Source organism: Ochotona princeps, chromosome X (genome assembly GCF_030435755.1).
Source record: "Ochotona princeps isolate mOchPri1 chromosome X, mOchPri1.hap1, whole genome shotgun sequence".
In the NCBI taxonomy this organism is placed as follows: Eukaryota; Metazoa; Chordata; class Mammalia; order Lagomorpha; family Ochotonidae; genus Ochotona; species Ochotona princeps.
In genome coordinates, this window is record NC_080865.1 from 41,795,898 (window position 1) to 41,809,698 (window position 13,801).

The 13,801-nt window shown below is 38.9% G+C and overlaps 1 protein-coding gene across 5 annotated transcripts in view; it reads left to right on the forward strand.

Moving 5' to 3' along the window:
* Positions 1-13,801, forward strand: part of PHKA1 (phosphorylase kinase regulatory subunit alpha 1) — a 120,382-nt gene that overhangs the window by 1,302 nt on the left and 105,279 nt on the right. For all 5 annotated transcript variants that reach the window (XM_004592796.4, XM_058658340.1, XM_058658341.1 and 2 more), the window contains exons 2-3: positions 789-947; positions 12,626-12,673. In XM_004592796.4, coding sequence (XP_004592853.3) covers positions 789-947; positions 12,626-12,673 — 207 coding nt within the window. The remainder of the gene's footprint in view (positions 1-788; positions 948-12,625; positions 12,674-13,801) is intronic.

Sequence of the window (13,801 nt, forward strand, 5' to 3'; positions counted from 1 at the left end):
CATATTATTACAATAGTATAGTCCTTCATAAGCAGTCATAAGTCTGTCTATTATCTTTTTAAATTTGTTTAAGATTTATTTATTTTTATTGGAAAGGCAGATCCACAGAGGGGAGAGAAAAATCTTCCATCTGTTGATTCACTCCCCATACTACCACAGTGGTCAGAGCCGAAGCCAAGGAGCCAGGAGCTTCTTCCAGGTCTCTAACATAGGTGCAAGGTCCCAAGTGCTCTACTGCTTTCCCATGCCACAAGCAAGGAGCTGGAAAAGAAGCTGTACAGCCGGGATATGAACCTGCGCCCATATGGGATCCTGGCGTGTGCAAAGCCATGATTTAACCATTGCGCCATTGTACCAAGCTCAAGCTTCCTGCTCTAAGTTGAGTAAATTCTAGGGTTCTAAGGTATAACAGCTATCAGAGCTACAGCTAAGAACTCTATTGTGTGTTTGAAATTTGCTAAAGGAATACATGTCAAGTATCCTCGCCACTGAAAAATGTTATTATGTGAAGTGATGGCTGAGTTCATTAACTTGTTGATGATATTCATTTCACAATGTACACAGATACCAGACTGTCATTTTGTGGACTTCAGCTACTCATGATTTTTGATTATCAGTCATACCTCAGGGAAAAGACAATATTTTCCAGCAATTGAATACATGACGAGGACATTATAAAATTTAAGAATTGTGAAGTAAAGGAAAGACCACAGTCCCTAAGTAACCTATGTTAATATTGATATCCCATGGTTACCTATCTGTTCTTTTTATGTTCTTGCATCTTGCAGAATCCAGTGACGGGGTTGCTTCCAGCCAGCTATGACCAGAAAGATGCTTGGGTTCGAGATAACGTGTACAGCATTTTGGCTGTGTGGGGTTTGGGCCTGGCCTACCGGAAGAATGCAGACCGGGATGAGGATAAAGCAAAGGCCTATGAACTGGAGCAGGTATTTAGAGTAAATATATAGAGATTTGGAGCTTTGTGAGGTTTGTTGGGGGGACAAGGGTACAAAGACTAAAGGAACTGAAAGCTACAGGAACTTAGAGAACTGTCTCCTGCCTCTCCTCCCCTTCCCTCACTGGCCTGGAGTGGCAGTCCAAAAGGCCTTTCTGACTTGTTATGAAGTGAGTTTTTGCAGTGGAAACTTCAAATTCGCTGATTCAGGGGAAGAGGGTACATTCTGTTCCACCACAGTGGGAGATCTTATCCTGCGATATTCCCTAAAAATTATAATCCTCTTTTTAAATAAGAGTGTTTTTCAACATCCTTTATATTTATTTATGTTGGCAAGAATGTTTGTGGGCAGGTATCTACTACTTAAATTTTTAAAAAATATTTTTATTGGAAAGTCAGATATACAGAGAGGAAGAGAGACAAAGAGAAAAATCTTCGTGGGCCTGATTCAGTCCCCAGGTGGTTGCAATGGCTAGAGCCTAGCGGATCTGAAGCCAGGAGGCAGGAGCTTCTTCCAGGTCTCCCACACGGGTGCAGGGTCCCAAGGCTTTGGGCCGTCCTCGACTGCTTTCCCAGACCACAAGCAGGGAGCTGGATGGGAAGCGGGGCTGCCGGGATTAGAACCAGCGCCCATATGGGATCCTGGGGCGTTCAAGGTGAGGACTTTAGCCACTAGGCTACCACGCTGGGCTATACTACTTAATTTTTAAAAGTGATTGATGAACAGGGCTACTTCAGAAAAATTGTGGAAATTGAGTTAAAAGATAAATTTATTTGAGTACAACTTTTTTTAATCTGAGTGTATTGTTTTTTAATGATAAGCATGTTCTGTGTACATTTTGAAAGCTCCCTGTAGTGCTATGAGGGTTACATGACAATCAACACACGGTCTAGACACAAATAAAGACTAGTTATTTGTGGATTTTTATTGTGTGCTCACTGTTTCAGATCCTGTTGCTCCCCTGCCTCCTCCTCCATGTGCAAAATGTGGTCAAAATCAGTAGATTTTTAAAAGCCAATTCATAAAACTGTTCCAGTGCACATGGAGCAGTACCTTCCTGAATGACTCAGAAAACAATATGGTTTAAATTTTTTAAAAGATTTGTTATTTTTTATTTGAAAGGCAGAGTTAGAGAGAGAGAGAGAGAAAAAAAAAAGAGAGTTCTTTCATTTGCTAGTTAACTCCCCAAAAAACCACAACAGCCAAAGCTCTGGTAGTCTGGAGCCAGCAGCTTCTCCTGAGTCTCCCACATGAGACTTGAGAAGGCAAAGACCTCTGCCATCCTCCATTGCTTTCCTATGCTGTTAGCAGAGAGCTGGATGGGAAGTGGAACAGCCAGGACTTGAACTGGTGCCCATATCAGATGTCAAAGCTGCAAACGGAGACTTGGCTTACTATGCCACAACACTGGCTCCCTTTAAAAATGTATTTAGTGTTTTTTTTTAAATATATTTGAAAGGGAAAGAAAGAGAATAAACATAGAGCTCCCATTAACTGTTGCACTTCTTAAATTCCCTCGATGACTAGGACTGGGCCAGGATGAAGGAGGGAGCTGGGAATGCAGTCCATGTCTCCTGCTGTGGGTGGTAGGAATCCAACTGTTTGAGCCTTGGCAAATCTGCATTAGCTTGAAACTGGCATTAGGCATTGAGCCAGGATGTGATGCAGATGTCCCAGCTGGCATCTTAACTGCTTTGGCCAAATACCTGCCTCCTCTATGGGGCTTTTATTGTAGAAGCACTCTGCTGTTGTAAGATACATATGACATTTATTCCAAGGCAATTTGAGTTCCAGTCTTCATTTATAAATGAGAATATTAAGATTTAGTTGTTCTTAAAAGTACCAGCATATTATAGCGTTGGAGTTCTTTTTTTAAGATTTATTTATTATTTTTATTGGAAAGTCAGATTTACAGAGAGGAGAGACAGAGAGAAGGAGAGACAGAAAGAAAAATCTTCCTTCGTCTGGTTCACTCCCCAAGTTGCCACAATGGGTAGAACCTAGCCTAGCCGATCTGAAGCCAGGAGCCTCCTCCAAGTCTGCCACGTGGGTGCAGGGTACCAAGACTTTGAATCTTCCTGGACTGCTTTCCCAGGCCACAAGCAGAGAGCTGGAAAGGAAGTGGAACATCAGGACACAAACCAGTGCCCATATGGGATCCCTGCGCATGTAAGGCAAGCACTTCAGTGACTTAGGCTACTGCTCTGGGTCCCTAGAGTTCTTAATAATAGAAAAATTTCACTGTGTTGTCCTTAGCATCAGTAGGCATTTGTTATTTTTGAAGCCATTATTGAGAGATGCAAAGGTCCACAATAAAAAATTACTGGACTTTTTGTTCCAGCTCAGGATGTACAGCTCCAATGATTTATCTGTACAGGTCTTTTCTAAAACTAATACTACTATAGAAATGTTGAAGATATAGAGTACTAAAAGTGACCTGTAATTTGGTCCATCACCAAATCCTACTTTCTGGTTTTAGTGTTTTGTTATTTTAATGTCGGTATTCTCTGTTTTGTTTTGCTAGAAATTAACATCAGTAAAATTGGAATTCTGTATCCAGTACAATTTGACCAGTTTTTAAAATATTGTTTCGTCTCTTTGTTGACTGTTCTGCAAAGTTGACATTATTCCTTGTTTGTCCAGGTAGAAAGAACTAAACAGAGGAGGTACAGGGAAGGGGGATAGACAAACATTGAATTGCTAATTCTAAAATTTCACTGTTTCATTAGTTTTTCAAGTAGGCAAAAAATGTTTTTCATATCAGCCCAGTAATGACTGGAATTTTTCAAGGCATAAATTGTATTTGGAAACATCTTTAAATATGAGAAGTTTCCATGGGAAGTCTAATATGTCTAAGATATTTCATTATGAATTAAAAGCGGTTTTATTATTGCATCACATTCATTTTTTCTTGGACTTGGGTTATGATTAATTTGGACCAAAAATCTAAAAATCTCTGTAAAAAGCCAGCTCATAAATATTTTTAGTTTTAAAGATTATGTGAAATCTCTGCCTAGCTACTCAGTACTGTGGTTGTGCAAAAGCAACCTGAAATAATATATGAACAATGAGGGTGGTTATGTTCCAATAAAACTTTGTTTACAAAGCTACCAGCTGTGGGCTGGATTTGAACCTGTTCTAGAAGAGGGATTCTATACTCTGGGTGTACATTGAAATCACTTGGGAAGCTTTTTAAGCCATACCCTTATCCTATCTTAGAACAATTTTAAGGATCCCAGGGCATCAGGATAAAAACAGACAAATACTCAAGTGATTTTAATGTGCTACCAAGGGTAATGAGGACTGATGCATATCCAGTAAATGAGTGTAGATTAAATCCAATAAATCCATATATTAAATTCCCAGTTATTGTCAGCTTTCCATGATTGCATGGATTTTTACAAAAGATTAATTATTAATCCTTTCTACCCTTCCTTCCAATTCTCATTTTGGTTTCTTTCTGAGAAATAATATCAGAAAATGCAAGGGAATTCTAGATGAAAGGGATGAGGAACTGCCAGATACTAGACTGAGAATATAATCCTGCACAGTATGTTTGTGCAATTACCCCTTTCTCTCCGGCGCACAGATACAGTCTCATGCCCATAAACAATAAATAGGCACACATTTAGAGATACCACTCTGACTACTTTAAATTCTACTTCTTCCTCAGTTTTGTTCTATTTGTGCAGTCTCTCACCTTTTCTTATGACTTTATTATCTTTGTAAGAGGGTCTTTGAAATCTTCCAAAAATTAACTTTTGACCTCACCTTAGTTTCAAACCCTGGCTTAATGTTCATTAGTTTTGTCTGCATATCCTGTGTCTGCTCAAACCCCACCTTCCCGACAAAAAAAAAAGCAAACTCCCGAACAACAGGTCACCAAAGTATGCCTTTATTGGTGTTCTCATTCTGCCCATCACCCGGGGAACATTACTTGGAGTATTTCCCATGTCGTGTTCTGGGGAACATGAGGCGAAATACAGTTGGGGCTAGGTTGATCTCCCGATTTCTTTTACCCATGCTTTCTCAGAACCTTTGATATACTAATGTACATTTTGAATAGAGGATGGAGTGGATTTGGGGGCCTTACAGAATTTTTCAGACTACTATTTAAGGTGATTTTTTTTTTTTTTACTTTTCCCTCTTGCCTTTTGATTCATACAGATCAAAGTCTGTGTATTATAATTTATCTTAAATTCTTTCAAGTGAAAGATGCTCCTTTCTGTTCCTGTCAAACCTAATGTGAACCTTTTATCACCTAACACTGTGAGGAAAAATACACTTAGAGTCTTAGATTTCATCGTTTTCATCCACCACCATCTTTATGTGATTCATTTCCCTTAAAAGTAAAATCTGGATAGCTTGAATTGATAGGGAATGCTCTCCAGTTTGGTCTTGGCCTACTTTGCCGAGACAGTATTACACTACTGCCCTCCATCATACTTTCCCACAGCCCGCACCCCCTTGTAGCTCAGGTAGTACATTCATTATTCCTAGAAGAGTTCTTTAATTAAAAAAAAAAATTGGCATCTATGTAAATACTTTTCATTGCAAAAACACAGTAATTGTCAATATTTTCGTCTCACAATACAGTATGAATAAACTATTACTGTTCCCAATTCACAAGTGAAGGGATTGAAGGGCACACTATGGAAGCTGAAATTTGTTGGTGTCATGCGGGTCTTAGGACTTTAGATTCAGTCATGTTTACATTTTTGTCTCCATGGAAGTTTTAGACGTTGCCATGTCCATCTTCTCCGTGCCTGGTGTCTTCTCCGTGCCTGTTCCCTTCCAGTAGAAACAAGTATCCACTTTTGAAAACTTACCAGTTGGGCCGAGCGCCATGGCCTAGCGGCTAAAGTCCTCGCCTTGAACGCCCCAGGATCCCATATGGGCACTGGTTCTAATCCCGGCAGCTCCACTTCCCATCCAACTCCCTGCTTGTGGCCTGGGAAAGCAGTTGAGGACCTGGAAGAGGTTCCAGGTTCCCGAGGTTCCCGGCTTCTGATCAGCGCAGCACAGGCCATTGCGCTCACTTGGGGAGTGAATCATCGGACGGAAGATCTTCCTCTCTGTCTCTGCTCCTCTCTATATATCTGACTTTGCAATAAATAAATCTTAAATAGAAAAAGAAAAGAAGACTTACCAGTAATCACACTTCATCTATTGTGCCTGACCTCCTCCTTCCAGACCACTCAATTGTACCGGGATTGCTTCTTTTTCAGGACTCCTTTCTTAAAATATCTAGGTCACTTGTTGTCTGTGAAATTCTACATGTTCTTTTTTTATTTAACAGTTTGTGTAATAGTCATAGGCCAGGTCCTGAAATTAAAATTAAAAAAAAAAGATCCTGGACAAAATGTTTAGATATAATCTTCAACTTTTTCTTTGGAAAATCTCAAACTTACACAAAGTTGTTAGAATAAAAGATTCTATCTGTAGAATTTAACAATTTTTCTAATTGTTAATTTAATTTTATTATGTATTTGAGAGATGGACAGATGAACATGCAGCAACCAGGGTTTGCCAAGCCAGAGTTAGGAACTGGGAATCCAATCCTGCTCTCCCCACGTGGGTGACAGGAAACCAGCATTGACTACCCGACTCTACATTGGCTGGAGGCTGAAGTCAGGAGCCAAAACCAGTTGTCAAAACCAGGCATTCCAGCACGGGAAGTGTGGATCTTAGCTTACTAAGATGAATACCTGCTCCAGATGGTATTTTATATTTTCACACTTTACCTCCATACACTCCCATAAATGCATGTTTTTAAAATATGTATTTATTTATTTAATATATATATATGTATATATATTAACCTGCTAGTTAAATGTCAGAGTTACAGAGCTCGAGAATCTTCCATTTGCTGCTTCAGTCTCCAAAAGGCTGCAATGGCCAAGGCTGTGGAAGACAGATGCCTTAGAGTTATTTCTGAATCTTTAATGTGGTTGCAAGGGCCCAAGCACTTGAACCCTCTTCTGCTGCTTTCCCAGGCAGATTATCAGAGAGTTGAACTGAAGTACAGTAGCTGGGGCTCAAACTGGTACCCACATGGGATGCCAGCACTGCAGGGAGAAGTTTAAGCTACTGTGCCACAATGCCCATCCCAAAATCTGATTTTTTTATATTTGACCTTTTTGAATTTTTGTTTATGTATTTATTTTAAACCTAACATTTATTTTATAACATTTTAAATTTACTTTTTGAGAAGCCAATTGAAAGTTTTAGTCACAGGGGCTAGTGCTTTGGCATAGGAGGCTAATCCTCCACCTGTAGCATGAATATCCCATATGGGTACTGGTTCATGTCCAAACTGTTCCACTTCCAATCCAGCTTCCTGATTATGATCTGAGAAAGCCAGTAAAACATGGCTGTAGTCCTTGGGCCCTTGCAGCCACGTGGGAGACCTTGAGGAAGTTCCTGGCTCCTGACTTGAGATTGGCTCAGCTTCAGCCACTTAGGCCATTTAGGGAGCGAAGCAGTGGTTTGAAGATCTCTCCCCGTATCTCCTCTCTTTGTAACTCTGCTTTTCACATAAAAATAAATACATTTTAAAAAACATAAAATAAGCAAAAGGTTACCTGTAGACATGAATTAGGGTTTTTAATATACAACCTGCTAGTTAATTATCTTAAAGGTCTTTTTCTGAACCTGGTCTCTGCCCCTTTTTCTCAAGGGATTTATAAGTCTAATGAGGTAGACAAATATATAAGCAGGTAGTTACATTAAGCCAAGTACTAAAAGTACTGTACATATTAAAGGTAAGTGTTAAGTTCTGTGGAAGTACACAGAGGCAGGACTGTCTAGACAGCCCTTGAACACAGCAAAGGTAGTTCTCATAGAGGAGACTTATTTATTTTTATTACAAAGTCAGATATACAGAGAGGAGGAGGGACAGAGAGGAAGATCTTCCGTCTGATGATTCACTCCCCAAGTGAGCTGCAACGGCCGGTGTGCGCCGATCTGAAGCCGGGAACCAGGAACCTCTTCCAGGTCTCCCACACGGGTGCAGGGTCCCAAGGCATTGGGCCGTCCTCAACTGCTTTCCCAGGCCACAAACAGGGAGCTGGATGGGAAGTGGAGCTGCCGGGATTAGAACCAGCGCCCATATGGGATCCTGGGGCCTTCAAGGCGAGGACTTTAGCTGTTAGGCCACACCACCGGGCCCGAGGAGTTGAGTTTTAAAGGGTAATTAAGAATTGTTGAGTTGTAATTTGATCTTTGTAAAATATATTTCCTGCTCCCTTGTCTTTGTGTTCCACAAAGCCTGGTAGATATATGGCGGTGTTTAATTATGTAGCCAGCTCATAGGTACAAAGATCATTTCCTCAAGAAAAGAGATAAGGGGTAGGTAGGCATTTGGCCTTAGCAGTTAAAATACACTTGAGATGTCCAAATCTGATATTGGAGTGTCTATGTTTGAGTATGCCTCGAGATTTGAGTTTTCACCATCTATGTGAGAGACCCAGATCAGGCTCCGAAATTGTTTGGCCTGGATCAGCCTCAACTGTTGGAATCATTTGGGAAATGAAAGAGTGAAACAACAGACAACAGTGTATCCTCCCTCTCTCATAAAGCAAAAGAAATAATTTTTTTAAAGCAAATTAACTTTAAAAAAGAGGTAGGTAAGAGGTGATGTGTCAGTTTATGTGAGTAGAAGCCCTGCTGTACAAACGTGCATGTATAATTATTGCCATCTAGTGTACTTGATTCAGAAAACAGCTGCCGTGGGAGACAAAGTACAGAGACTTCCTGGCACTCCTACCTCCCCTTCTTTCTTGTTGATTTTATCCTGAGCTTGAAGACAGAAATGGCTGATGGTGGCCATTCCAGGAGGACAAAAATGGGTGAAAATCAGGAATGCTCCATCCTCCACTGTGCCTGTGACATCACACACTTACTGCTTTGAGAAAATTTAGGTAGGAATAGTGGAAAAAAAATTAATGGGTAAGCAAGAAGAGAAAGTGGATAAGGCAGTAAAATAGCAAAGAAGCCTATGAAATGGGCCAAAGCATGTTACAGAATGGCATAGAAGTTGAGTCCATACTGATTGATTGGAGACCTTTTAGATGCTTTAAAGATTAATTTTTTTTTGTTTTTTTTTTTATTTTTTGTGTTTTTTTTTTTTTTTACGTTTTTTAAGATTTTAAAATAAAGGATCCCTATCTTTTTTTTTTTTAATTGAATTTTGAGTATTTTCCAATTCCTGACTTTGGTTGCTCGGCTGCTTGGTTGATTCTAGCATTGTTGTCATTTAACTTGTCATTTTCTTCTGGTTTACTGATTAGTTCCTGCTAGATGAATGGAAGTTTGGACGGGATTATGACCTGATATTTAGTACTGGCCGGGGACCCCTAAATTCTGCATTTGTAATTTCCAGTTGTCTTTGTGCTGCTCTAATGAAAACACTGTAGACCAAAGCAATTCAAAACAACAGAGATGTATTTCTCAGGGTTCTGGAGGCTGAGAGCCTGGCCTCCGGGCATAGGCGGGTTCTTTGCTGCTGGGTTGGCCAGAGGGGGAGAAGCCCCATGTCCTCAGGTGATGCTGGCCACAAGGGAAGTGAGTTGAGCCTGCCTAAAGCCACTTTTACAGGGTCCTTAATCCTATCCTCAAGGGCTGGGGATTCCTTGAGGACTGGGTCATCTCTTAGAGGTACTCTGCACTAGGCTATTAAAATTTAACACTAAATCCTAGCACCAGCCTAGTAACTGTGTGCTCTAGGTTTCATTCTCACAATTGGCATGCAAAGGAAATCATCTCATGTCAATATGCATGTGAAAAAAATCAATTGACATATAAATGAATGCCAGTTGAAGTTACAGGAGATCTCTCACAGGAAACTCTACAGGCCAGAAGAGAATGGAGTGACATATTCCAGATTCTAAAAGAAAAAAATTGTTGACTTAGGATAACATATCCAGCAAAGCTTTCTTTTGTCTTTGAAAATGAAATAAAATTCTTCCACAGTAAAGAAAAGCTAAAAGAATTTGCCTCTTCCAAACCTGCCCTACAAATGGTACTTCAAGATGTTCTCTTGACAGAGAAGAGGGATAGCACCTACCAAAACCAAAGGCAAATGGGAAGAATATCCCAGTAAAATGACAACAGAAGACTAAACCAATGAACAACCCATTGCTAAAATGACAGGACCAAATTGCCACCCATACATATTAACCCTGAAAGTAATTGGCTTAAGCTCAATCACGTCATAGATTAGCAGACTGGATTAAAAAAACGAAACCCATCTATTTATTGTTTAGAAGAGACACACTTCACCAACAAAGATCGGTGGAAACTATATCATGGGTTTTGTTGTTTTCTGTTGGTTTCATCTCTTCAAAACGCTTTCTTCTGATTAAATCATTCAATGACTCATAGATCATACAGTATCATCATTTTCTTCAAGAAGGTTCTTGATTTTCATTTCTTCAGCTACACATTAGTCATTTAGTAGCATGTTATTTAACTTCATGGCATTGTTAATTTGTTTTTTCTCCCTGATGTTGATTTTGTTTTGTGGCTCTTCATTTAAGGGGATGTACTGTAGTTGTGTAATGGAGACTGTCATATCTAGTAATGTGTCATTTAACTTCATGGCATTGTAAATTTCTATTTTTCTTTCTATTGTTGATTTTGTATTATGACTTTTCATTTAAGGGGATGTACAGTAGCTGTGAAATGGAGATTAACATCCAGATGTGAGGATACAATGTAGTATGCATTTCTACTTCCAGACAAAGATGGACTTACAATGAAACTGTTTACTATATCTTGACAATAGGATTCTGGACTCTGCCATTGTCCATGCCCGCAATGATGGACATATGACTGTGTATGAAGAACTATATTTTAGTAATGATATAGAGGAACTAGGTGTGGGGGAGAGTCCTGGGGAGGGGATAAGGGAAATGCCAGGAGCCTATGGAACTGTGTCATAAAATGATAATAATTGTTGCCTCCCTGCAGCGACACTAAAATGATGAGGAATCTCGAGGGCCTGGAAAAAACAGGAACCGCCACCACAACCGACAGACACACACACCAAGCAACCACACACACAAACGAATGAACGAAAAGGAGAGGGCCGACGAAAAGAGGGAGGCAAAGGAAAAAGCCGAACGAAAAGTGGCAGGCAAACCAAAAAAGTAAAGATTAGTTTTTTAGGCCATAGAAAAGACTTGAAAATTTTGCCTCTGCTTCCCCCTCTAATTTGTTGCAGGTTAGAGAAGAAAGTATATGATAGAAGACTTTGGGCATGGTGTGACACTTATCAGAATTGAATAAATGAAAACTGTTAAATAATTTTTGCGAACAAGGTATATATATATATAATATATATATATATTAACATATATAATTATATTAAATGGATAGTCTATTTCATTAAAGTCAAAGTAATGATACAGATTTTTTTTCTTGTAGGGGCTACAAGAAAAGTAAAATTCATTACTTCGTAGTAATAGGCTTTAAAATGTGACAAAATCATGCACTGCCCTCTCATCTCTCATTCTTTTTTTCTTGTTATTATTATTGCTTCTCCCTTGACCTGTAAGGTGAGGGGGCCATTTATGGGTAGAAATTACTTAGGAAACTAGACTCACTTGAGGAAGCAATAGTTACCTTTCTCTTACACTTTGGAGCATACTTTAATAGGAACTTATTCTCATGCCTATTGCTTGTTGCCTACTTTGAATATGCTTTGCAAAAAAAAATAGAATGACATAGCACCCAAGTAGATTAGATTAGTGTCCTGAAACCACCTCTGAGCTAGCATTCCTAGGAGTAACATGACTGGATTTCTTCTGAACTGTGAAACAGAAAGCCTTTTCGAAAAGTGAAGAAGCTGTTCAGAGCTATGTTATCCCAAAACAGTTTGCCTACTTGTGCCACTGTTGATTCTTCGGAGTATCAGGTGGTAGATAGTTGTTCATCAGAGTTTGGGGGCGTTATGAATGGAAAACAGGCTAACTGAGAAATTTGTAACCCCTAGTGAGAGAAATAGTAACTTAAGAAGTTTGTGACTTTTCCATGGAAAAGAGGTTGAGTCATGCTAACAATTTCCCTTTACATTTATTCTAAATCGAAATTCAATTCAATGTTTAAGGGAAATATCCAGATAAATATTTCTAGTAGCTCTTTAAAATAAGTTTTGGCTAGTTTAGAAAAAAAAAATGTATTCTGGTGAAGACTTACCAGGCCATGGGATATACAAAGGGGACTTCAAAAAGCTAATGAGAAAATGTAATTAAAGAATAAGTTTATGTTGTTCCAACATGTAAATAGATGCATAGTCTTTTCATAACATGTATTTTCGTGAGCTTTTTGATGATCACTCATATTTCCAAATATCATTGGAGCATTATGATGTTTGAACTGACTTGCCTCTTCTCCAAGAGGTCTTTATCCAATAAGATATTTTTACATCAACCTGCCAGTTCATGCATTATTTCTTGAAACTTGATGGAATCACAAACTGTAGCTTTCAATTCCACTTTTAGCTGCAATCTGTACTGCTGTGGCCCTATAAAGTAAATGCCATGTAAATAGGAACCCAGGATAGAGTTACTTGTTTTCAAAAGGTCATGTACCAACTGTAGTTGCTGAGTAAGTGTTCTTGTATCTAGGGATGTTTATAACAGTCTTGTTTCCATTTATTTTTGCAGAGTGTAGTGAAGCTGATGAGGGGACTGCTGCACTGCATGATCAGACAGGTATGACGTTGGTAACAGCTTCCGCTCTGATGAAAACACTTCATAGTAGCAGCAAATATTTATAGTTTATGTTTTCTTGAATTTCACAAAAGGTACACACTCATTTTCAAATATTTGGGTAATTCAGAGGAAAAATCGCACTCATAGTCTCACCACACAATTACTACTGGAATATTTTCTTTCAGTCTGTTTTTTCCCAATCTACTAATGATTCTTTACAAGTACTTTTTCATTACTGTTCATGCAATTGTGTATATTGAATAAAAGATGAAAGAAGTCTAAAAATCCCCCCTCAGAAACCTGTAGGGTGACACTAGATCAACTTTCAAATTAAGAATTACTCAGGTTTTAAAAGGCAGTGTTAGGGTCGTCAGAAAGTTTGTGGAAAGTGAACTTAAATGATAATTTTATTTTAGTTCAGAACTTGTTTTACTTCTACAGTGCATATACCATAGATTATCTTAGGAGGTTCAGGACAACACTCCATAGTCAAGAACATTAATATCTCTGTAGAGAAACATGCATTTTCATACTAAGTAGAATACATAAAGCCTCTAAATATGCCTGTATCAATTTGTTACCATGAAATGAATTTTGGTGGAAAAATTAATTCATAGAGGAAAAAAAACTTTTCAGTGTGTTTTAGACTTTAGAATTTGTAGAAATGACCTTGGCCTTGTGTCTCCTTATGGTGATTAGTATCATCCTGACCATGAGTGAACTTGAGCATCCTCTCATTTGTAGATTGGAAATTTGCGCTTACTAATTGGCAAACTAGGTTCTTTACCTATTTTTCTTCATTAGATACATGCTTTTTGTCTATCTAAAATTGTGTATACATTTTGGTTATTAATCCTTTGTCACAAATATCAGCCTACCACTTATCTTTTATTTGTGATACATTTCATACAAAGTGCTTTACCTGAAAATTGTTTTATCCTAGGAGATCTGTATTTCATATTGGACAAACAGAGATAGACAACCAGAGAGATCTTTCATCTGCTGGTTTACTCTGCAAATGCCCACAACTGCCAGGACTGTACCAGTGTCTCCTATGTGGGTGGCAGGAACCCATGTACTTGAGCCATCATCACCTTCTCTCCCAGAATGTATGTTAGCAGGAAACAA